Raw genomic sequence first — 22,083 nt, 5'->3', positions numbered from 1 at the left:
TGTACAGATAACAGAGGGGAGCATCCAGGCTCGGCTCAGGTTTATTGCAGGAGGAGGTGTCGTATCAGACACACAGAAATCTGCTACAGAGGGAATGGTGAGGATCACCAGCCCCTCCATGTATTAATCAGTGTAAATCATGGATTTAGTGTGGCTCACACCAGGATTACAGCCCTACAACTGAGGAATATCTTGGCCAGACACCTTCTCATCCATGTTCTTCTAACAAGCAGTTGGATGAACTCTGCTGAGAGGAACCTCAGCCATTCTGTGTTTTATCAGTAAGTACATGAGGCATATACAGAGCAGGCAATCTGTATACACTCCCCAACCAGCTGAGTTCATCTGTCTAACTGAATGTCTAAATATTGAGAGAATAAAGTGTCTGTGCTCTATGAACCCACCAGCCAAAGTTATTTATAAAGAAGAAAAGGAGCGGCGAAACCATCGCTGTCTCCCTGCTCTCCTCGACAGTAGCTGTAGCTCGTGAAAAATTAACTATAATTTATAGTCCAAGCTGCATTAATTAACTCTTTGCAGGGGGAGGGTTTCACCAGGCTTCTGGGAACAGGCTGGTGAGCTGCCTGCAAAGGTGAGATGACGTGCATGGCAGGAATTGTGTAAGAATCCCTGCACAATCATTAATGGCCTTTCTGCGTAGATGGGCTGTGTGCAGGGAAGTCCACCTGGCACAGTCACTGCCCCTGGCTCTCTTCTCTGCTGCCCTGCCATTGATGATAGTCCAGAATAACCGGGGCATGTGGTGGAAAACAGACTCTGTGAATGACTCCAGTGCTCTGAATCTGCCATGTGTTTATGCTGCTCTGTCCTCACTGGCTGGGGCAGCAACAATAAAATGTGGCTGCAGATCATTCACAAACACATCATCAAGAGCCAGCCCTCTCTTCCCTGTCCTCACCTCTTTTCTTCACCTCATTATTCCTCTCTCTTCTTTGTCCTCACCTCCTCCCTCCCTCCTGCTTTGTTCTCAGTGCTGGGCTGAAGACCAGCTGAGGTCTGACCTGCTGATGGCTGAGCTGATCCAGCCCTTCTCCCACCCTGAGGGCCTTTCTGACCAGTTTGCCACTGTGGATCTCAGGGGCACCTTGCTTATTCCCCCTGGTCAGAAGGAAATGTCACCACTTGCTTGCCTCGTGCACACTCGTGATTTTCTGCTTTTAATTTGTTGCAGTACCTGGGGAGGTTCTTGGTTCATGGCTGGTGTCGCTGCACAGCTCCCTCATCATGTCCCACTGCCTTCATGAGTGCTGTTCCACCCTGCTACCACCCAGAACTGCTCCCTTGCTTATTCAGTTCTGCACTCATCTCAGCAATTTCACAACTTTCCGAGTCATTTGGGATAGATGGAGTTGTGTTGGAGGCTGAATGAAGGACTTATTCTGCCACACCAGCCAATGGGGGGTAAAATCTGCCTGCTGTTGTAGAGCAGTTAATGTGAAATAGCTGTGGGGAGTCATTGTGCCTGTGGATCAGCAGGCACGGTGTTTGGCACAGAGCTGTAAATAAACTGTGTGTGAGGTTCACTTCACCAAGGTCCAACATCCCAGATGACTCTGCACCAGCCATGCAGTGGTTAAAGTGTTGGTCCAGGCTGATGGGGAATAGAGCTAAACACAAAGGAACTTGTGAACCTGGGAATGATCCCACCAGTGTGCTGGAAACCCACTGAGATCTCCCTTGGCCTCTTGCTCTGAGGTGCTGTGGTGTGATCTGCAGCCACGGGGTGTCCGAGGGCCACGCTTCAACCCAGGCACAGTTACCATTTCTAAGTGAGACATTTTGCTTCCCTTTGTCCTCCCATGGAGCTTGGCAGGTCTCTCCATCCTTGCTCCCTGAATAGCTGCTCTCATGGATGTGAAATCCCAGATAAGGCACCTTGGAAGGCTCTAGAATGTGCGTTACCCCACCCAGCAGTGAGATTTCAGGTTATAAGAGAGACAGATCTGTATTCAGTGCACCAAACCTCAAAAAAAAAAAAAAATTAGGAATTTCTATGACTGGAATAAATATCCCATAAATATCATGTGTGCAGTATGGTCTCACTATTTCCAAAGAGAAAAACAGAACCAGGGATGACCCAAAAAAAGAATAAATAGAGATCATTGCTTCCCAGCTAGGGAGGGAGATGCTGGCTGTGCCTGTGATGCCACAGGTAGCACAGGGGAAACAAATGGGGATAAAGAGTAGTTTTTTCTAATACAAAGGCCAGAAAAGGGTAGGTTAAAAATATCAAAATGGGGATGTGGCTTTACACACTGTGTTCGTAGTTGTCACAAATATTGTGGGTGCTACAAGATCAGATTTATTCAAACAGCAATTAACTTGTTGGTGGAAGTATCCAGCAAAGACCACTAAATGTGACAACACTGAGGCTGCCTTGGATTGTCTCTGTGCTGCTCATCCTGCAGGGGCTCAGGAAAATTATCACATCTTCTTTTTTAAGCTTTGCCACTGTTGGGGCCAAGACAGGGCTTTGGCTTGAGCAGTGTTACAGTCTGAAATGGCCTCATTTCCTGATGCTCTCCTCTCAACAAGGAACTGCCTCTCTCTGTGGCCTTTGCCACATCTCTGTGCTGACAAATGCACTGGAGTGAGGCGATTCCATGGCTCAGTTTTAAAACACTTTGTGCTTCTTTGGGATAAAAGGCAAGGTACTAGCAGGAAACAGGGTTGAAAGGATAATGACATTAGAAAGATGCTTCTAGTAGAGGAGATCACTCATGTATTTTCCTGCAGTATTTCCCAACCATGTATTTCCCTGACAGGCACAGCTCTACTGATAGCCCTCCCCTAGAAGTGCCCAACATGCCCAAGCCTCAATCATGTCAAGATCTTTTTTACCTGTTTAAAAGGGACAAAACTGTTTTTATGGGATGAAGATCCCATGCAATCTCTGGCTGATGAGCACTGTGATCCTCCTGTATCACATCACACAGCACTGCATCTTCCCATCCACCTTTCTTGGTGGGTTGGGTGTCTTTGTATCTAGGGTGTTTCCTATGGAGAGGTTTCTGGGCTCTGTTTTCAGTTCTCCCTCTCTGCCCCTCTCTTGCTGTGGCAAGGTTTGCTCCAAAACCATTCTCTTTAGGGTTTATGATGTGAGACTTTGCCAGATGGATCGTTTTGCTTGCTACCGAGTGCTGTGTTTGATGGTTGCAGAGGTGACAGCTCCCTGCAGCCTGTGCTTGTTTTTCATCCCTGTGCCTTTCAATTTGCACCAGCTCTTGGGCTGATGAAGTTTCAGTGCTCCCTGATCCAATGGTCCACTTGCACAGACCCACACTTATCAGAGACCCACAGCTCTCCTCTTCTGAGTAGAAATGTGCTACTATCTTGTAAAGGTATAAATTATAAAGTCTTGTCTGTATAATGAGTCTGCATTCCTCAGATAAATTACACAGACTCATAATGGCTTTGGCTTTTAGTTACCATTAATCTTAACTGGAAGGGAGTGCTGAATTTCCTGCAGAAGTGTGGGATTCAGATTTTTGAAAGGGTTTCACTGGAGGCTTGGTCAAACCAAACTCTGCTGCAGTGTGAGCACCCTGCTGTCCACATTTGGCTCCCAGCTGGCTGCAGGACGTGCCCTGAGGGAGCAGCTGCTGTCCCAGGGCTGTGAGCACTCTGGCTCTCTGCTGGAGTGTTTTCCATGTCTCCTTAGCAGAGCACTTTGGGACAGCTTGCTGTGCCCTGGATAGCTGTGAAAAGACAGAGCCAGAGGCAATGGTTATTCAAGGCAAGGCATGGAAATAGCTCTGGCCTGTCAGCCAGTGGGAGGCATCCATGGGAATGGCAGACAATGGCTGGGACAGCGCACGGGACAGAGCAGGGACTGAGCCGTGCTCAGGTGACAGTGTGGGTGCTCCAGGTGGGCACAGCCCAGAGGGAATCTCCTCTGGACCCCACAGACCCTGCAGAGAGTCCCAGACATGTGAGAGGCAGAACAAACCTGAGTGCCAAGCATCACCCACATGTGAGAGGCTTCACAAGGTGCTGGGAGCCCAGATGTTCCCAAAGGAGCTGGGAATGCAGCCCTTGGCTCTGGTGTGTGTGCTGCAGCCCCTGCAGAGGTGGGGTGGGCACAGGGGCTGCCCAAGGAATGGGAGCAGCCCTGGCTCCCTCTGGCACAGGCCACGGCTCATCCTGCTGCTCCTCCTGGGGCTCTGCCTGGCTCTGGTCGAAGCTTTCTTCCTCAAGCCCTGTGTCAGTGAGGATGCAGTCTCAGTGATGGTGTCACAAACCTCTCCAGGAGGCTCATTCATCCTTTGGAAAACAGGATGAAAGAGAATATCTCCTCAGAAGCTTTGGCTACAGCATAAAATGTGCTGCAAAGCAGGCAGTAGCCACTGCTGGAGGTGTAACTGTGATAGGGTCTGAGGAAGGTGGGTAGTCCAGGAAAGGGGACTGTTTGTAATGAGGTTAAGTATTCAGTTGTAACAAATTCATGCTTTTTAGTGCCCAGCACTCGTTAGATTTATGTGAAGATGGGTCTGCATTCCCCAGAGCTGCTCACCTCCTGTAATCTGTATCAGTGCTCTAACAACTGATTTTTTCCTTCCTGGCAGCCTTTGTTTTACCTTTGGAGACTCTGCTTTAGTCTGTACATTTATCAGAGTCTCTCAGAGACAGGAATTACAGTGAAATTCTGCAGGTTTTCTTGTCACTTACAGGACAGCTTTTGTCTAGAAACCTTTTGTAAAGGTTTTCTCTAGAAAGAAGTTTAGATTTGGAAAAGCACCTGGGAGACTGGAGTCATGTTGGCTGCCTGCCTCAGCACGAGCTGGGGCTGGCTGGCTTCTCCTGCTGCACTTGGCTGGGGCTGTTGGGGCAGCCCAGCTGTGGCAGGACAGAGAAACGCTCAGGAGAGGGCAGGGATGGAGCCCTGTTCATGGAGATGTTCCTGCTTGTGCCAGACCTGGTTCTGCCTCTGAAAACTCAGCTGGCAGAGGTGTGGAGCAATGCAAAGTGCCCTGCAGCACCTCTGAGTCTGGCTCCAGCGTCCTGAGGTGCTCAGGCCTCACAGCACATCACTGGGACTCTGTGATTCTGCAGCCCCTCTCTTTCCTGACCCTTCCTTGCCTTCCTGGCACAGCATTCCCAGCATGAGGGAGGGCCAAGGACAGTGGGAAAGGGGCATTTCCCTACAGCTTGCCAAAAAAAAAGATTTTGCACTACATTGTGGCTGCTTAGAGGATGATGAGTCTTCACCTCCTCACTCACTTGGCCCCTTTTGCTGGGAAAGGAAGGGTCAAGTTGCAGCCCTGGGACCTGAAGGTGGGTCTGCAGGCACAGGCTGAGGTTTGTAGCTCTGAGGTTTTTACTTTGGCAAATAAACTCGTAGAAAATCATCTAAGGAAGCAGAATTGCCAAACAAAGGAAATAACAATATCTCCTTTTTGTGTGTGTGTTTTTGTTTTCCCCTGCAGTAACCACAACTCTCTCCTCCTGGTCCGGGCATGCCAGAAAATGCAACGAAACAGCCAAGTCCTATTGTGTCAATGGAGGGGTGTGCTACTACATCGAGGGCATTAATCAGCTGTCGTGCAAGTAAGTGAGTGGAGTTCTTGTGTCAATATGGAAATTTCTTGGCTGAGGGAAAGGAGACCTTTGTGCAGCTGCCAGACTGGGGGGGAGCTCTGAAATTCTCCTGGCAATTGCAGTTTGAGCTGTGCAGGTTCAGAGAGGGGCACTAGAGGGGCAGGGGTGGGGAGAGGGGCCAAGGATTTGTATTTTCCTTTTTTGTGTGCGTGTCACTGTTCACTTTTCCTGGCTTTTCTCCCTCTAAGAATATGTTTGTCCTGGCTGTTTCTTTTCCCTTTCTCCCCTTTCTCCTCTGCAGCTTCAAGGAAATTTGGGTCCCTTTTGCTCTCCCTGAGCTGACACGTCCTGTTCTCCAATCAGGGAGATTTTCAGGGGCACAGCCTTCTCCTCCTTCCCCATGACTGGAGGGGTCCCTTGTTGAGACCTGCCCCAACCTCTCCTGTGTCTCATGGGCCAGGGTTAACCCCCAGCTGTTCCCCTCTCTGTGCAGCTTTGTAGCCACTGTGTGGGATGTTTGTTTCCCCCTTCAAACCTGCAAGAAAAGCTAGAGACGTGTACTAAGCTATCCCTAAAATGAGCTTTGAAGGGTTTGAAGTGGGTCTGCACAGCGTGAGGGATGTGGAATGGGATGTGAGAGTTTTTCACCCCTGGTTCAGATCCAGAAAGCCCAGTGGCCTCTCACAGCTCACCCCCAAGGCTAGCAGTGCCTGGGGACAAGCTGTGCAGTCTGATTGCCAGTGCTGAGGGTACCCAGAGCTCACCTGTCCCTGCCCTTGGGCTCTGCACAGTGAGCAGGACCTGGTGCCCTGGCTGTGCACTCTCTGAGCAGATGGAATCCTCTCCTGAGCTCCCCTGGTGACCCAGGCAGCACTGCCCAGCTCAGAGAAGCCCAGAGCTGACAAATTTCTCCCTTTGGAACCCAGAGACCTCTCAGTGGAGACACAGCCAAAGGTATTTGCATCTGTGGATGTCACCCAGCAGCACTGCAGGATGTGATGCTCATCAGGTACCTCAGCTCCTCAGGCCTGGAGGCTGCACTGAACACAAGCCTGAAAGGGCTGGGTCACACTGAAAACAACTCCTCCCTTGTCCCAGAACTCCTTTGATTCTGCAGGGAGCAGCAGAAGAGGCCATGTGGAAATGGATCCTGGTGAGCTCCTGTGCTCTGGCTCTCCAGTGCAGCTGGGGTGGAAGGAGCAGCTCCCAGTCCTCCCAGACTCACCCTTAGACACAGAAAGAGCTGGCCAGGACAGAAACCAGAAGCTGTGGCTCCCACATTTCCCATGTGTGCATGGAGTGCATGGAGTGGGAGCAGCCCCTGTTCCCCCAGCCCTGTGCTTTGGTATAATTGTCACTGCCATTGGCTCCTTGGTGGCACCGTGGTCTCCTCTGGTCAATGCTCCCCACAGGAAACACGGGGGAAGCTCCATGTGATGGTTAAAGTCACAGCACAGGGATGGTTAAAGCCCTCTGTGATGGTTGAAGTCACAGCCACCATTCTGGGGTAGCTGCAGCCCAGGAAGCCCCAGAAATCCCAATCTTTCCATTCTGAACCCTTGAAGTGTGGAGGAGTGTATGAATCAATATTTGCAAGCAATGTGGTCATGGCAAGGGCACAGATTTCAGGGCTATTTCTTTTGGGAAGGACCCAAATGCAGATCAAGATTCAAGTGGGACCAATTTCTAATTACAACAAGAGTTACCTGTACCCCTACCATGCATAAGAATCACTTTTTCCTAATGAAGAATACTGTGGAACTTGTCAAATGTCTTCAGCAGCTCAACTGTTTCAACCAAAGCAATTCCAGCCAACCTTCCAAGCAGGCTGCTCTGACAGATGATGAACAGAGGGAACACTCAGTGACGGATCCCATTAAGATTTTATGTGCCACACCAAACAGACCTAATTATTTCATATCATTTGAAAGCCTGAATTCCTCACTTTGCAGATGGTAAAATGATATCCTTTCCTGATGAGTTCCAAGGTACCAATTGCTAAAACCAGATGGGAACTGAGCAGGCATGTGTGGAAGGGCAAGAAGGTGTTACCCAGAGGAAGGGCTGGAAGTTCTGCACTGTCACTGCTCATATGCCAGGAAAGGTGAAAAACAAGAAAAACAGAAAAACAAGGCTCCATGTTCTCAGAAACCTGGGGGACCCAATGCCTTCCACACAGCACAGTCACTTCTGATCTCACTGCTTGAGGAGACCCCTGGATGCTCATTCTCCTTGGGTGCTTTTATCATTAAAATCTCAGACTGAAGATAAGAAAACCTGGCTTTTGAAGTGGTGTAATTTTAGACTTTCTGGATTCTAGAGGATAATAGCTATTGAGGGATACAGAAGCATTTGAACTGAAAAGTGATTCCCATAAAATGGCTCTCCCAATGATTTTGGGGTGATTTTTGGGGAAGATGCTGATGAATAAACAGACTTCACCTTTGCCTGCAGACAAAGAGCTGGGACATTCCTTGGCTTCCTCGTTGCACCAAGGCAGGAGATCTGCTGCTGTGGTTTGTGAAAGATGCAGGAGAAAGGAGAAGAGGCAAAGACACAGGTTTCCATGTTCATTTCTGATCTCTGCAACAGCAGCCTTGGCCCTCCAGCCTGACTGTGCCTCTGAGCCAGGAGCATGGAAGAGATCAGCAGGTTCTGCTCACAACCTCTTCAAAAGCTCTGGAGATCAGCAAGAGCCACGTGAGCAGCTCCAGCCAGGAGCAGCACGTGTCCAGGGCCCTGGGGGGATCATCTGGCCCCTGTGCCCCCTTCCAGCCCTCCCTCACTGCATGCTCAGGGGGTTCTATCCCCCCCAGCACCCTTGTGATGTTCCCAGCCTTTCCAATGCCAGCTACCAGGGTTTTGGAGTGTTCCTGTTCACTGCCTGCCACCATCCTGCCATCAGCTTCTTGGGGTGGGTTCCATTCTTGCAGATGCCCAGAAGCACAGGAAATCCTTCCTGAAGATGTCCCCCCTGGCAGTCTGGACCAAAACCAGCAGATGGGTTCTCCAATAATTTCTTCTCCTGATGTGGTTCATGCTCGATTTGCAACAAAAATTGCCTAAATTGGCAGCTGGCTTTTTATTATGATTTTATAACAAGCTTCCCAGAAACGTGTTCCTCCTGGTCTTTTAAATCCTGAGGAACAAAGTATTTGCTTGTAATCTCATTCCCTCCCTCCCTTTCTAATATGCTTCAGACAGACCTTGGATAAAGCATTTTCTTCACTGAGGAAGAGCCCAGAATGGACTTGGATTGTTCCAGAAATTTTGTCTTTTTGGATTGTGTTCTTCCATAATTTTATCCTTAATTTGAAGTAAATTCTACACATGCTGGTGTCAAAGGTAACCTGAACATAATTCAATCTGTGCAAACAGACCACCTGGAAGTCAAATGGGAGAAGTGGGACCTGCCTCAAATATTCTGCAAATTTTCTGCATAAACCTGGGAAATGACAGAGCCACACATAGACAGAACTCGCTCAGCATCCCTTGTAAATCAAAAAGCTCCAGAATCTTGACAGGAAGAATTTCTCAAGGCTTTTTTCAGATAATTTTGCTCAGAGAGGCCTGAGGATCTGACTCCAGGGCAGGGACAGGTGTGAGCAGAGCTCAGAGGGATGCACACAAGGGAGTCTCCAGCCTTGAGCTGGGGCACAGAGCAGTGGTGCCTGGTTTGTTGTGCCCAGTCACACAGAGCCTTGGGATCACTGGCAGCCTCTGCTCTTGGATCTGCCTCCATCCTGGAGAGACCTTGGCACAACTCAGAGCACTTGGAGGCTGCTCCAACCTTTTATTGCTGGGTGCCCCACAGGGCTGTGCCTGTGCTCTTTTGCCCATTTAGGTCTTGGCACACATGAGGTACAGCTGGGGTCTTCCCAGCCAAACAAACCAAGCAAGTCAGGTCTCATCACTGCAGAGCCTTCTCTGCCCACTGAAATGCTCCTCACATCTCTTCTGTGTGGTCAGTGAATCAAAGTGATCTGGGCCAGGATCTTGTGTGGGATCAGAAGACTTAAAGAGCATTATGGAGCAGCACCTCCACGGCATGTTGGACCAGTTGTGCTCACAAGAATCAGGCTGGATGATTTGCAAATGTGACAGATAAACAGCCTGGGCTTGGGGTGACAGCTCTGCCTTACGTGGGGGAGGCAGGTCAGAGGCCTGGACAACCTCAGGCAAAAAGGGAAAGTCAAGGAGAGAAAACAAAACAAAGCAAAGCAAAAGGAGAAAAGATCAGATCATTTTAAAATTAACTGATGAATCCAAGTCACCAATTTTCAAAATCACATCTCCAAGCTATTGTTTCCTGCAGATTTTCCCAGGAAAGAGAAAGATCATTCTGAAGTTTTGGCCACGCTGCAGCTCCCCTGTGCTTTCCCAGAGCCCCATCCAAAGGTGTGACTGTCACAGGGATGCTGCATGGCCCCTGGCAGCACTGTTTGCTCAGCTGTGGCATCTGGAGCTGTTCCACCCTGCCAGTGGCATTTGGTCATTGCACAGCCACAGGGACGTCACTGTGCAGGGGCGTAGAGCAGCCCTGTGGGGAGGTGTTGCAATGTCCCTGGAAATGGAGAGCCAGGGGTGAAATCTCCACATCCTGTTCCAAATCCCCCGGACCAGCCAGGACTCGTTCCTTGGGGTTTGCATGCTGTTTGTCTTGGGTGAGGAGTTCAGGTGCCTTCTCAGGTTCAAGCGGCCCATCTGTGCCTCAGTGCCCTGTGATGCCTCAGTGACCCTGAGGCCATCAGAGTGTGGGAGCTGATCCTGCAGCAGCAAAGGCTCAGTGAGGGCAGCACATCCTGCCATCCCCGAGCCAGCAGTGGGTGTCCCTGAGCTTTGGACTCCACTCTGCAGCAAACATGCCTTGATTAGCTGCTCTGGAGAAGGCCTTTGTGTTTATTCTGGTTGCTTTCTCTTCTTCCCATCAGTGATTTGGTGGAGCCCAGCCTTTTGTGGCTCTCCAGAGCCTGATCATCTGGGACTGGTCAGGGGACAATGACAGAACTGTCTTCTTTTTCAGCCCTTCCCACAAAAAAGCAACGTGCTTGGAACATTTTTTTTCCCCCCATTTGCTTACTTCAGTGCATTGTGTCCTTCTGCTACAGCTTGTCTTTATTGTGTCATTTTGAAGCACCTGCTCATTCACATTTTTCTGTAGCATGGATTGCTTTATGAGAGCTACTGAATTTGGCATATTTTAATTAAGAGCTGGGGGTGCAAAGGAAATGTGCCTACCCTTGCAAGATTTAGAGCAACAGCTGGACAGAAAAAAGTTTTGCTTCCAGCAGGAAGACAAAAGTAGCAAATAATAATTAACAATAATTATTGCTCTGCCCTGATATGGGGCAAAATGTCAAAGTTCCTCAATTTTCAGCAGTAAGTGCCCAGCAAACATCATAAAAATGAGTCATGCAAACTATTTTGGTTTGTGCTTTTTGAGATGCTTTATTTGATCATCTTACTGCATTTTTGTTACCATGTAAATATCTCACTGCAATTCATCCTGAACCCAAGAGCAGAATTTTGCAGATGTTTTCAAAATGGGGTTATTAAAAAAAGAAAAGGTCTTAAGGTCAAAATTAAAAGAATGGGATATTTTCCAGCAATAACAGAAAACAGAATCTGGACAGAAAAATCCCTGACCAGTTTATCAATGGCATTTACAAGCAATTTTCAGAGGCAGCAATTAGACACAGAGGGATGGAGTTAAGCAAGGGCAGTTTTGGGCGTCTCCACTCAGGCTGGAGAAGGGACAAGGGGTTGGTGCAGCCCTGGCCTTCCCCAGGACCATTTCTATGGCCACAACCTTGTCCACTTCCCCTGGGAGAGACCCATTGTGCCTCTGTGAGTGCACCAAAAACTCCAAAGATGATATTGGAGGGAAGTCCACCAGCTGTGAAGTCCCTGCAGGAGTTTTCCAAAGAAGGAGGGGCTTGGTTTTGCTGGACCAGCCAGAACCTCTTGAGTCAAAGGTGCAGGGAGAAGGATGCCATGATCAATCCCAGCTCACAGCTCTCAGTTGCAGGGAGCCTGAACTTTCAGGTGTGTCCCTCACTGCAGAGGAGCTGCCCTCACCACAGGCAGCAGATTTTAGTGCAGAAGGGATGATCTCCACTGCTGTTCCTGTCCACAATGGGAGAGCCATGTGCCAAGCATGCTGGAAATTTCATTCCTTGAAGTCACATCTGAGGCCACAGTCATAAATAATAAATCATCTTCAGCAGCCTAGAAGTCAGAGACAGGTTTAAAAAAAAAAGAACCAAAAGTACTGCATGCTCTCAAAGGTCTTCTGGTCACTGCTTCTGCCTGCAGCCTTGCTCATGAGGAGCCAGAACCCAGGTGTGCAGGGGTGGCACATTGTCTTGACAGCTTGTACACAAGCTTGAGAGGTGACAGAAGGTGCTCTTGTTCAGGGGGGCATTTTCCCTGTCACTTCTCCCGGTGCTGAATCACTGAGTAACTCAAGATGAAAACCCTAGCTGTCCCAGACACAGGGGAGGCAGTTGTCTGCTGCCTTCTGCCTTGAGAGCTCCTCTCCCCACCCACGCCTGGCTGACTGCAGAGATCTGAGGATGGGCTGTATGGTAGCTGTCATGGCATCAAAGCCTCTTTGACACCTTTTTGTTTTGCTTTTTTTTCCACTTCTTACCAATTCCTTTCTCTGGGCTTTTATTTCCTTAAAATTTTCCCATAATTTTCAGTCTTTCATGCAGCCTCAGTCACCCTGGACTTCCAGCCCTGGCTGACCTCTTGCAGGTGTGCAGCTGAGGTAATTTTAGCTCCTTTCTGACAAAACACCCCTTTTTGGGGTGGGTGGGACAATTCCTTCATTCAGCAGCACCCCTGAGGCCCTTTGGTGTGCTCACAACATCCAGGAAATGTCAGATCCCAGAGAGATGGGAAGCACCTTGCAAGCTAAACTGGATTCCCTTGAAGACTCTGTGAATAAGTTCCTGACTCTGTCAGAGGTGATGAAAAATCTTCAAAAAGGATTGGGAAGACACCTTCTCTTTTGGATTCCTTGCTCAAAGCCATCTCTGAAGGGTTTCTCCAGTCCTGGGGCTGGTTTTGTGAGGCTGTGCCACCCAGTGCCTCAGGTTTGTGCTTTTTGATTGACAATGGGGCATTTCCTTCACTTCCCAGCACCAGCTTCCTCTGCTTCATTGCAGGGAAGGCCAACAGGCCCCATGTCTGATGGTGCCTCCTTGGGCTGAGCTTTCCTTGGTATGGCTGGTTCATCTCCCTCTCCTGTGCCCCAAGATGAACATCCAACAATGAGAAAAAAGTGCCAATTTTTCAAAGATATTTCCCTGACTAGGGAGTTCAATTTTCAGTTTCAGAAGTGACTTGGATACTGAGGAACTGAAGGGTGTGACTGGAGAGCTCAGGGCAGCCTCGTGCAGACCCGTGCCCTAAAGTTCTCCATGACGAATTTGGGGTGCACAAATAGCTCAGCACACTCCCAGTTAGAGGTGTGAGCACAGGTCCCAAAAACCCAGATGCTGACCCACATTTGGCCATGGGCAATGAGGGAGCAGTTTTTTTGCACAGCTGAGGCCTACCCAAACTGCAGTGAAATCCAGCAAGAAATCAAGTGCCAAAACCAGGTCAGTGATGTCCATGATGAAGTACAACTACTAAAAATCAAGAGTTTCTGCACCTGGACCTGGACCTGGACCTGGACATGGACCTGGACCTGGACCATCCCTTACCAGATGCACAGGCTGGGAGCAGTTGCCTGCACTGCTGTGGCTGCTCCAACCTCCTGCTGTCCTTTGAAGAGGCCTGGCCAGGAGCTGAGCCACTGACATCAGATTTGGCCTCTGATTCATCTGTTTTTACTGAGGTGTCTTTCAGTCCCTTCCTTGCTGACCACTTGCAGATCACTGTGAGATTTTCTGGGTGGCATCAGAGAGTGAGGAAGGTCTGGCTTGTACCAGGTGCAGAGCCTGCAGCTCTGCTCACAAAAAGTTGGAAAACAGATGTTGAAATGCTATAAAGATAAAGCCCTCTTAAGCTCAGAGGGAAGATAGGTGTGCTGAGAAGGGAGAGAGGTGTGGGACAGGGAGGTGAGAGCTGGGACTTGAAGAAAATGAGGGATCCTGTGCAGGACTATCCAAGAAATATCCAGAAGATGTAAAGTGAGGGAGGGAGACAAGTGCCTGGGGGAGAAGTGTTTGACCTCACCAGGCTGGGCTTCCATGGCTGCCCAGGCTCACCTGCAGCTGCACAGGGTGACAATGCAGAGCTGCTCACCCTGGGTGGCTCTGCAGCTCCTGCCCATGGCCCTGTGCTCCCCAAACCTGTCTCAGCCCTGGGGAGCTGCTCATGGGCTGGTGCCAGTGCCTCCCTGCCACCTGAGCATCCTGTGACTGTGTAGCTGGTGCCCATGGGCTGGCACACCTCGGCCCAGCAGGTGACCCAGGCCAGGCCCGAGCCTGAGAGAGCCTCTCACAGCATGTGAGACCCCTTCAGCTCAGCGCAGCTTTCTGCTCTGTCCTTCCTCTCTGTTAACGCAGAGACTCTGCCTGTGCTTTCTCTCTAACCACCCTGAGAACACCCCTGGTACTTCTGGGGTCACCATGGGGAGATGCTGTCCACACCCAATGCTCGCTGTCGCCCCAGCAGCTGCTCTCTGCCTTTGGTGCCTCTTGCCAGCCTGCAGAGCAGCTCCACAGAGTCTCTGAGAGTAGCATCCAGCCCATCTCATCTTCCTGCCAGCTGGTGCTTGTAGCAGGTGAGAAGGAAGGAGGCAGGCAGAGCAGGGCAGAGCAGGAGGGGTTTGGCTGCCTGCTTGAAGACCCAGGCCCAAACCAGAGCTGGAGCACTGATGTTGCAGGTGCCTGGTGAAAGCAAAGAGTAAATTCGCATGTAAAACCTTTATTTTTTCCATTCATCACAATGCACTTTTTATTTCTGACCATAGCCTCAAGAACTGTGCCAGACATGTTCTGTGATTTCTCCCCTTTTCCCCTCCAGATGTCCAAATGGATTCTTCGGACAGAGATGTTTGGAGAAACTGCCTTTGCGATTGTACATGCCAGATCCTAAGCAAAGTATGTCTGAAGACAAAAAATGCACCACACTACTAAAACCCTCCCGGGCACAGCGGTGGATGTAGCGTGCTCTAGTCAGGGATGGCTCTTGGTGTCAGCTTTGGGTAGGGCTTAGGGCTGCAGGTAAGGGTCAAGGCTGCAAGCAGACAGAGAGGAGCCGTGGAAGGGAGCAGAAGGGGCCTCACTTCAGCCTGTTTGGGTGTCATTTTGCTATCTTGTTTCTCTCTTTCTGGTTTTCTCTCTTCCGGTAGGTGTCCGATCGAATTCACAGGAGACCGGTGTCAGCATTTCGCAATGGTCAGCTTCTCCAGTATGTCTCTTTCTACTTCTCTCTCTCCTTGGTGTTGTGGCTCTGTGTCATGTCCTTAAAGCAGGTTCTTCTGTTCTCCAAGAGCCCTCTTCCTGTCTTGTGCACTCCCAGCTCTGTCCTAAGAGGAGCTGTGACCGTGCTCAAGAGGAGAACTGGGCTCGTTACCTCCCTGTTTGTTACAATGGGCTCTGCTTTCATTTCTGGTTGAGCTGAATGCTGCTTGCTCTTTCCAGGCAAAATGCAGAGTTCATGTGGTGGGTGTGCTGTGTGAGATGAGCCTGTGCTGTGTGTGGAGCTGGGCCTGCCAGCATTGCTGTGCAGGGCAGGATTTGGGCATTTCCCCTGTGCCATGCAAGGCAAGATTTGGGTATTTCCCCTGTGCCATGAAAGGCAGGATTTGGGCATTTCCCCTGTGCCATGCAAGGCAGGATTTGGCCATTTTCCCTGTACTGTGCAGGGCAGGATTTGGGCATTTTCTCTGTGCTGTGCAGGGCAGGATTTTGACATTTTCCCAGTGTCATGCAAGGCAGGATTTGGGCATTTCCCCTTTGCCATGCAAAGCAGGAGATGGACATTTTCCCTGTGCTGTTCAGGGCAGGATTTGGGCATTTTCCCTGTGGCACAGAGGTCACACTGGTGGCTCCCACTGCCTCTGGGCTTCCCAACCCCACTTGCCATGCAGGATACAGGATAAACCTGCCAAATGGGCATCAGACTGTGTCCCTCCTGGACACAGAGCTGTTCCTGTCTCTCCTAGGTGGTTGGACAGCTTTGCATATGGGACTGAGCCTAAGTACAATGACTGTGGGTGTAAATACCCTAAAGCCTTTGCCCTCAGTGCTTCCCAGTTTAGTTTCCAATTCCTACAGTCTCGCTTGTAGGCATAACCAGCTCATGGTGGTCAAGGTGGATGATTTTTCTGGGTCACCACTGAGTCAGTGTCCCAGCATCAGTGGGATCCTGGTCTGGGTAAGGGCTGCCCTGGCAGGAGATGCAGTTACAGAGCAGGAAACCTGTGACCCTCCCTGTGACCCTCTGTGGGTGTCCCTGAGACCCATCCTGCCCCACACTGGCTGCCTGGACCCACCACAAACGGTGGGGTTAAAGAGAGGCTTTTTAAAAAGAGCCAAAAAAGAGGCTTTAATTAGTGGTAACCAGAGGAGAAATGCCTCTTCAGGACGGCTGCTTGATTGCCAGAATGCCTCTCCCACTGCTCCAAGTCTAATTCCTGCCCTCCTCATCCTGGACTGGAATTGCAGGAGCCTCATTAGCACGTGCTAATAGCTGGCAAGTGCTGGAATTAGAGTCCCTTGCATGGAGCATACAGACAAGATGCAAATGGACTTTGTGGGGCCCTTGGGACAGCTCAGTGTTTTTACATTGCCTTTTGTTCCAAATTGGCTTCCCAAGCTGAAACCTCCATTGATTTACCCTCCCAGACTCCAACACCCAAGCAAGCTCTTTATAAAATGACAGCCCAGAATGTTCTATTTTGATCTTTCACCTGGTGCTAAAGGGTTTCCTTCCCTCCTGGAAGCCCTGGAAGGGTGTCAGGGCTGCAGCCAGCAGTGGGATGCTCACCCCATGGAGCTGATTTGCAGCATGTTTCATGAGGTGGTGTCCAACGGGCTTAAACATTATTGCTGCCATGCTGCAAAACCAAAACAGGGGTGAAAATGAGTTTTATGTCAGGAAAATGCCTTTTGAGAGTATTAATGGCAGGAGTAAACAGCATGTGGGTTTTTTTTCCCCAGCTTGCCGAATCCAGCTTTTTATGGGACTGAATTTGTTTTAATTTTATTCACGTGTTAGAGGAACGATGTCAGCTTTAAAACTGACACATGTACATTTCCTTAGCTCAAGTTTGCTTTAAACCACAGCATAGTAAGGTAAAAACAGCTCAACAATCCAGGCTACCTGTCTGAACTTGGATAAAATTCATATAAGAAGATGATTCATACATGTTTATAGCTGTTTTCACTTTCAGGTCACAGTTGGGTAATATAGATAGCAGCAGCACTGAAGAAAAGCTTGTGCTGAACTTTCTCTTTTTCTGAGTAGGAAAAGCATTCCACTCAAGTGTGGACCCTGCAAATGCTTACCTTCTCCTTTGATCAATAATTAGGGCACAGCAGAAGTTGCTGATTTTCCATAATTCACTCAATGCTTCATCCCATATGGGTTCTGACAGGTCAAAAGCTGAAACAGATTAAATGAGGTTCAGGCATTTCCACTGGAAATAAAATAGCTCTGTCCTGATTCATGTTTTGAGAACACTGCCAGCATTTGACAGATACTTAAATAAGGACACCTATATTGGTGTTGTTTTAAATGTATTTGGGGTATTTCAGGTTTTCAGGCCTAGATTGGATCCTCCTGATTCTTTAATATGAATATTAAATATGACAATGACTTTTATTAGGTATATCCCAGGGCTGAGTGAGAGTCTCTGCAGAGTGAGCTAAATTGAAGGTGCTGTTCTGGAAAGATGTGGCAAATACTTTGCTGAATTTGGGCCACAGATGGAGATGGTGCAGCATCCCAGCATCCTGCCAGATGTTGTGTGTCCTCCTTTTGGGAGCAGCTTCCTGCCTCTCTGGTTTAAACCCTTATTCACATTTTGCTCAGGTAAAACTCCCCGTGTTCTCCAGGAGCCCAGGCTGTCTTTGTTTCTTTGACATGTAGCTCTGGAGGTTTATTTTTCTCTGATTGCCCAAAACACCTGCTAGACCACATTAAGCTGAAAATTAGGTGTATTTAGGTAGGTTTTCTCTCATGTGAGAGTTGTGAGAGTTGAGATGTGATGTTTCTTTATGTTGCTGTTCCAACCATATGAGCAGGTGCCTACTGCCAGCCATTCTGGATATAGACACCACTGCTTGAAAATAAAGAGAAAATGTTAAAGATTTTTTTTTTCATGTCAGGCTGCCACTGTTGCTATTTTCTACCAGACTGGTGCACAGAAACTCATTAGGAATTGTATTAGTGGGGTAGCTCAGAGAACCCCCAGTCTGTCCCAGCTCTGTCCACACATAAGGCTGATGGATCAGGGTTAGGAGATAATTTTGTTTAGAAAACCTTATAGAGGGACATTAAAGCAACATTTAAATCAGCTGTGTTTCACAGCTACCCTGTTCTACATCACATCAAGATCTGCCTCAATCTTCTCTCTTCTACAAGCAACTTTTCAGGTCTTTGTTAAATCCTCCTGGAGGTTTACCAATAACTTGCCAGGCTTTGGGCTGGCTGGTGGCAAAGGTTTTGTAAAACACGTTGGCAGCTATTTCAGTCCTGGTGCAGCTGAGATCCTGAAAGTTAAACGTGGTCAGCAGGAACATTTATGTTTCCTAAGTCTGCGCATTTGGATTCTTTCCACTCGTGATTTATGAAACAGTTTAGAAAATTGGGATAAAGTTTTATATTTATGCTTCCCTCTTGCTTGTGGAAACTGAAACTTCATCTTAGCTTTGCTGTTTATTCATCTCCACAAATAATCATCACCAATCTGGAGGACAAATGTCATACCATTCATCTTGCTTAGTGAAACATTTTCATTTTCTACTTTGTGATCCAATTAAAATTGCAGGCTGTAGCCTGCCTGTAAACACCCTCAAACAGAGCTGACATTCATATGCAATGTCATCTAGCATATTCTCCATTTTTACCCCATATTTAATTCTTGGTTTCTTTACAAATTGAATTCCAATTCTCAGTTGGAGCCTTCTGGTCTGGTTGGAAACACAGAGCAGGATTTCCAGCAGGTATCCCTTGGGAGAGCAGCTTTGTCTTCTGCTGCTGGCCCAGCCATCGTGAAGCAGTGTGGCTTTAATGGGTGAGAGTTTCTTGTTTTTCTGGAGGATGGTCCCTCTCCCCCAGCACTCACCTGGCAGCTGGGAGTGACCCTGGGTGGCCTCTGGAACCTGGTTCTTCATGCTCATTTGTGGTGTCCTGGTGAGCACAGGGATAAATGTACCACCTCAAGCTCTTCTGGGAAGGTCTAGATCTGAATTTTAGCTTCTCTTCTCACCTCACTCATTCAGCAGTGTCTTCCTAACTGCAGTACAAAAATGATAAATGAAAGATTATTCCTTTATTTGACATAAATTTCTGCTTCCTCCTCCACCTCTCACTCAACTGACCCCCAAACCAATATTTAGCAGCATTTTGGATTCCACAGGCATTCTGCACCTTCCATTCACTGTCAGGGTAACTGCTGGCCCCTGAATCACAGGGTGATGGCTGAGCTTTGCTGTGGCTGGGGAATTGCAGGGTGTTTGTGGTTCAGCATGGCAGGGTGATCCCTGTCCCCAGGACACAGCACAGGTTCCCCTTGGGGTCTCCTAAAGTTAATTGCATGCTCCAAATACACAGCAGATTTCAAACACTCTGTTGTTATGTGTTTGGACTCCTGATGCCAACCAAATTTGTTTTATTGCTGCAGCACTGGAGAAGGTGAATGGCTGTGGAGCTTGTGGAACATTTACAGAATTCCTGTTCCTAGCAATCCCACGTGTCACCCAGCTCCTGACACAGCACAGTGTCCTCTGTCCCCATCGTGTCCCTCTGTCCTGCATTGCTCCCTGTACACCCTGGGAAAAGCCTGAATCAGAGACCTGCAAGTGCTGCTCTTGTCAGCACAATTGATTAGCAACAAAATTATCACCAATTTATTATCCTGCAAGTCCTCAGATGTCAGTTCTCCACTTTGTTTCCTGCCTTGGAGCATGCTCTGTGTCCCAGAGAGGGCATTTTGAGGGAATAGTGTGCAGTAACTAAACATCTTATCGACCTTCTTGGGCAATCTGAAGACCAAGTGAGCACAGCCACAGCTTTCACAGCTCTTTGCTAAGGCTATTATCCTTTTTAATCATCCTATAAATCTACAGTTCAGTAGTGAGAGTCATCTTGCTTGAGGTGTTGCTCCTGCAGGAATACTTTACATTGAATGTTTTTGTCTGTTCATCTTTTAAAATAACTACAATACATCACAGTCACAGAGGCACTGCAGATGAAGTAAATGCAGGGCTTTGGCTTTTGTCTGATGCTGAGGAAAAACATTTTCAGAAAGATTCAGGAGGCACATTTGGAATGAGATTTTCCCCAAAAACCCCTCATGTGCCCAGTTCAGGGAGTTTGGGGGATGCCTCAGCACTTCAGGGTGCTCAGCTTGCCCTGGCCAGGGAGGATGTGTGCAGAGCAGACAGGATGATGATGATGATGAGAAAAATGCTTTGCCCACTTCCTCAGCCTACAGCTGCCATGTCAGGGCTGTCTCACCCCAATTTATTTGAGTGGTAGCCCTTGGATAAATTGCTTCCAATGGAGCTTGTTCTGTTGAAGCTGGAGAGGGCAACAAGAAACATGGAGAGATTTAGGGGACTTGGAGTGACAGAACAAGGGGGAATGACTTCAAACTGACAGAGAGCAGGTTTAGATTGGATATTAGCAAGGAATTCATCCCTTTGATGGCAATGAGACACTGGCACAGGTTTCCCAGCCAGCTGACCTGAGCCTGGGGAGACAAAAGAAACAGCAGCTCTGACATGAGAGGGGCTCAAGCGCCTCAGGTCCTGCCCACCAGCTCTGTGCTCACTGGAGTTTCTGAGTTTGCAAAAAAATCATGAAAATGTTTTGAACTGCATCCATTTGCAGCTGCAGATGTTGCAAAATGCCCTGGAACAGGGAGGGATGTCTGTGTGCAGATGGAGCAACAGGTTGGATTTATGGATGAAACTTGAGGTATCTCTATGTGCATTTGTCAGTGTCAGGGGAAACAGGTGTGTGCAGTGGTAGGAAGGCTTAGGAATAGGTCAGGGCTGGATGTGGTAGCCAGGTGGTTTAGGATTAATATATTCTGTCCAGTTCTCTGCTGCCCACCACATTATGTCCATGTCACTGCCACAAAATGTACAGAAGTGCACAAAATGACTATGAAATGCTCTTTTACACAAATGTTAGCTGTGAAGCAGAGAGCAACTAGGTTTTTTGGCCTTTAAATCATACAAAACCTTAAAGAACCCCAACTTCTCCCTACAAAATCCCCCCAAAACATCAGCATTGGTTTGGAGAGAAGAACCTGCTTTAGAACACGTGTTTACATGTTCTGTAACAATTAGTGCTAATCCCCCCCACCTAAATTTTGAACAGCACTGCAAAAGAAAGCCAATATTTCTGTGCAGCAAAAAGCAATTCCTATGGAAAATATAGTAAATAAATGTGGACATCTCCAAGCTGCAAATAATCTTGTGTGTGTGGTGATTGGGAGCAGCAGAGCTCACTTTTGTGTGTGGTGGTAAGTATGGAGAACTTTCATGTTTATGTAAGGAAAACTGTTCTTTAGGTGATGTCCGGAAAATGACAGGAATTCAGGAAAGTGGGAAATGACTAAAATTCAGGAAAATGGGAAATGACTAAAATTCAGGATCCCTGTTTGGCACTGTTGATTCACTGGGCAGACTCCTGTGCTCAGCAGTGTCTCTGCAGGATGAGCTGCAATCTTACTTGTGCTGAATATGAATCTGCAAGCACATGCTCCCATCTGGGCTTTGTGCAGCACACCAAAACAATGCAGAGCCATGGCAGGAGTGCAGTTTGGAGGGTCACAGGCTTGGGGGGAGCTTTCAGTGCCATTTGCACTTTGGGATCATTGCCTTGCCCGGGCACTCGCAGCACCCGCGGCTGGCAGGGCTGGCATGGGGGTCTGCGTGCCCTGGGCTGGGTCAGGGGGGCACAGCACAGCCCTGGCCAGCCCCAGGCCCCACAGGACCCCCCCAGCCCCGTGCCCAGCTTCTCTCTGCAGCACAGCCCTGGGCACAGCAGGCATGCAGGACCAGCCAGGGCAGATCTGCCCTGTGCACAGGGAATGAATGGTTTTCACCAGGCTCATGCAGTATCTATGTGTTTTGACCTGTCAGGAGTTGTTTCAGAACAAGTGTACCTTTCCTATATTTTTTTTTCTTTTTTTTTTTCCCTTGCCTAAACAGTGAATTCCATATCAGGTACTAACAAACATGGCTCATCTCGAAAGAATTCATAATTAACTGAAAGAATTCATAATTAACTTCCACTGCAATTTGTTTGGGTCTTTCTTTGCATAACATGTGAGTTGTGGTGGGGGTTTGAAATGCTCTGAAGCATACAGTGTCTCTGTGTGAG

General features: G+C 48.5%; 1 protein-coding gene across 5 annotated transcripts in view; it reads left to right on the top strand.

The window, feature by feature from the left end:
* The window catches only part of NRG2 (neuregulin 2), a 157,500-nt gene that overhangs the window by 122,226 nt on the left and 13,191 nt on the right, over positions 1-22,083 (top strand). For 3 of the 5 annotated variants that reach the window (XM_064724668.1, XM_064724667.1, XM_064724664.1), the window contains exons 4-5: positions 5,448-5,568; positions 14,870-14,928. In XM_064724668.1, the coding sequence (XP_064580738.1) occupies positions 5,448-5,568; positions 14,870-14,928 (180 nt within the window). Of the gene's footprint in view, positions 1-5,447; positions 5,569-14,541; positions 14,619-14,869; positions 14,929-22,083 lie in introns of all 5 variants that reach the window. The other 2 variants (XM_064724666.1, XM_064724665.1) reach the window with 1 other exon arrangement.

The sequence above is a fragment of the Zonotrichia leucophrys genome, chromosome 13 (genome assembly GCF_028769735.1).
Source record: "Zonotrichia leucophrys gambelii isolate GWCS_2022_RI chromosome 13, RI_Zleu_2.0, whole genome shotgun sequence".
NCBI classification, from domain to species: Eukaryota; Metazoa; Chordata; class Aves; order Passeriformes; family Passerellidae; genus Zonotrichia; species Zonotrichia leucophrys.
Note: the sequence above shows the minus strand (reverse complement) of the source record. Positions and strands in the feature narration are given on the sequence as shown.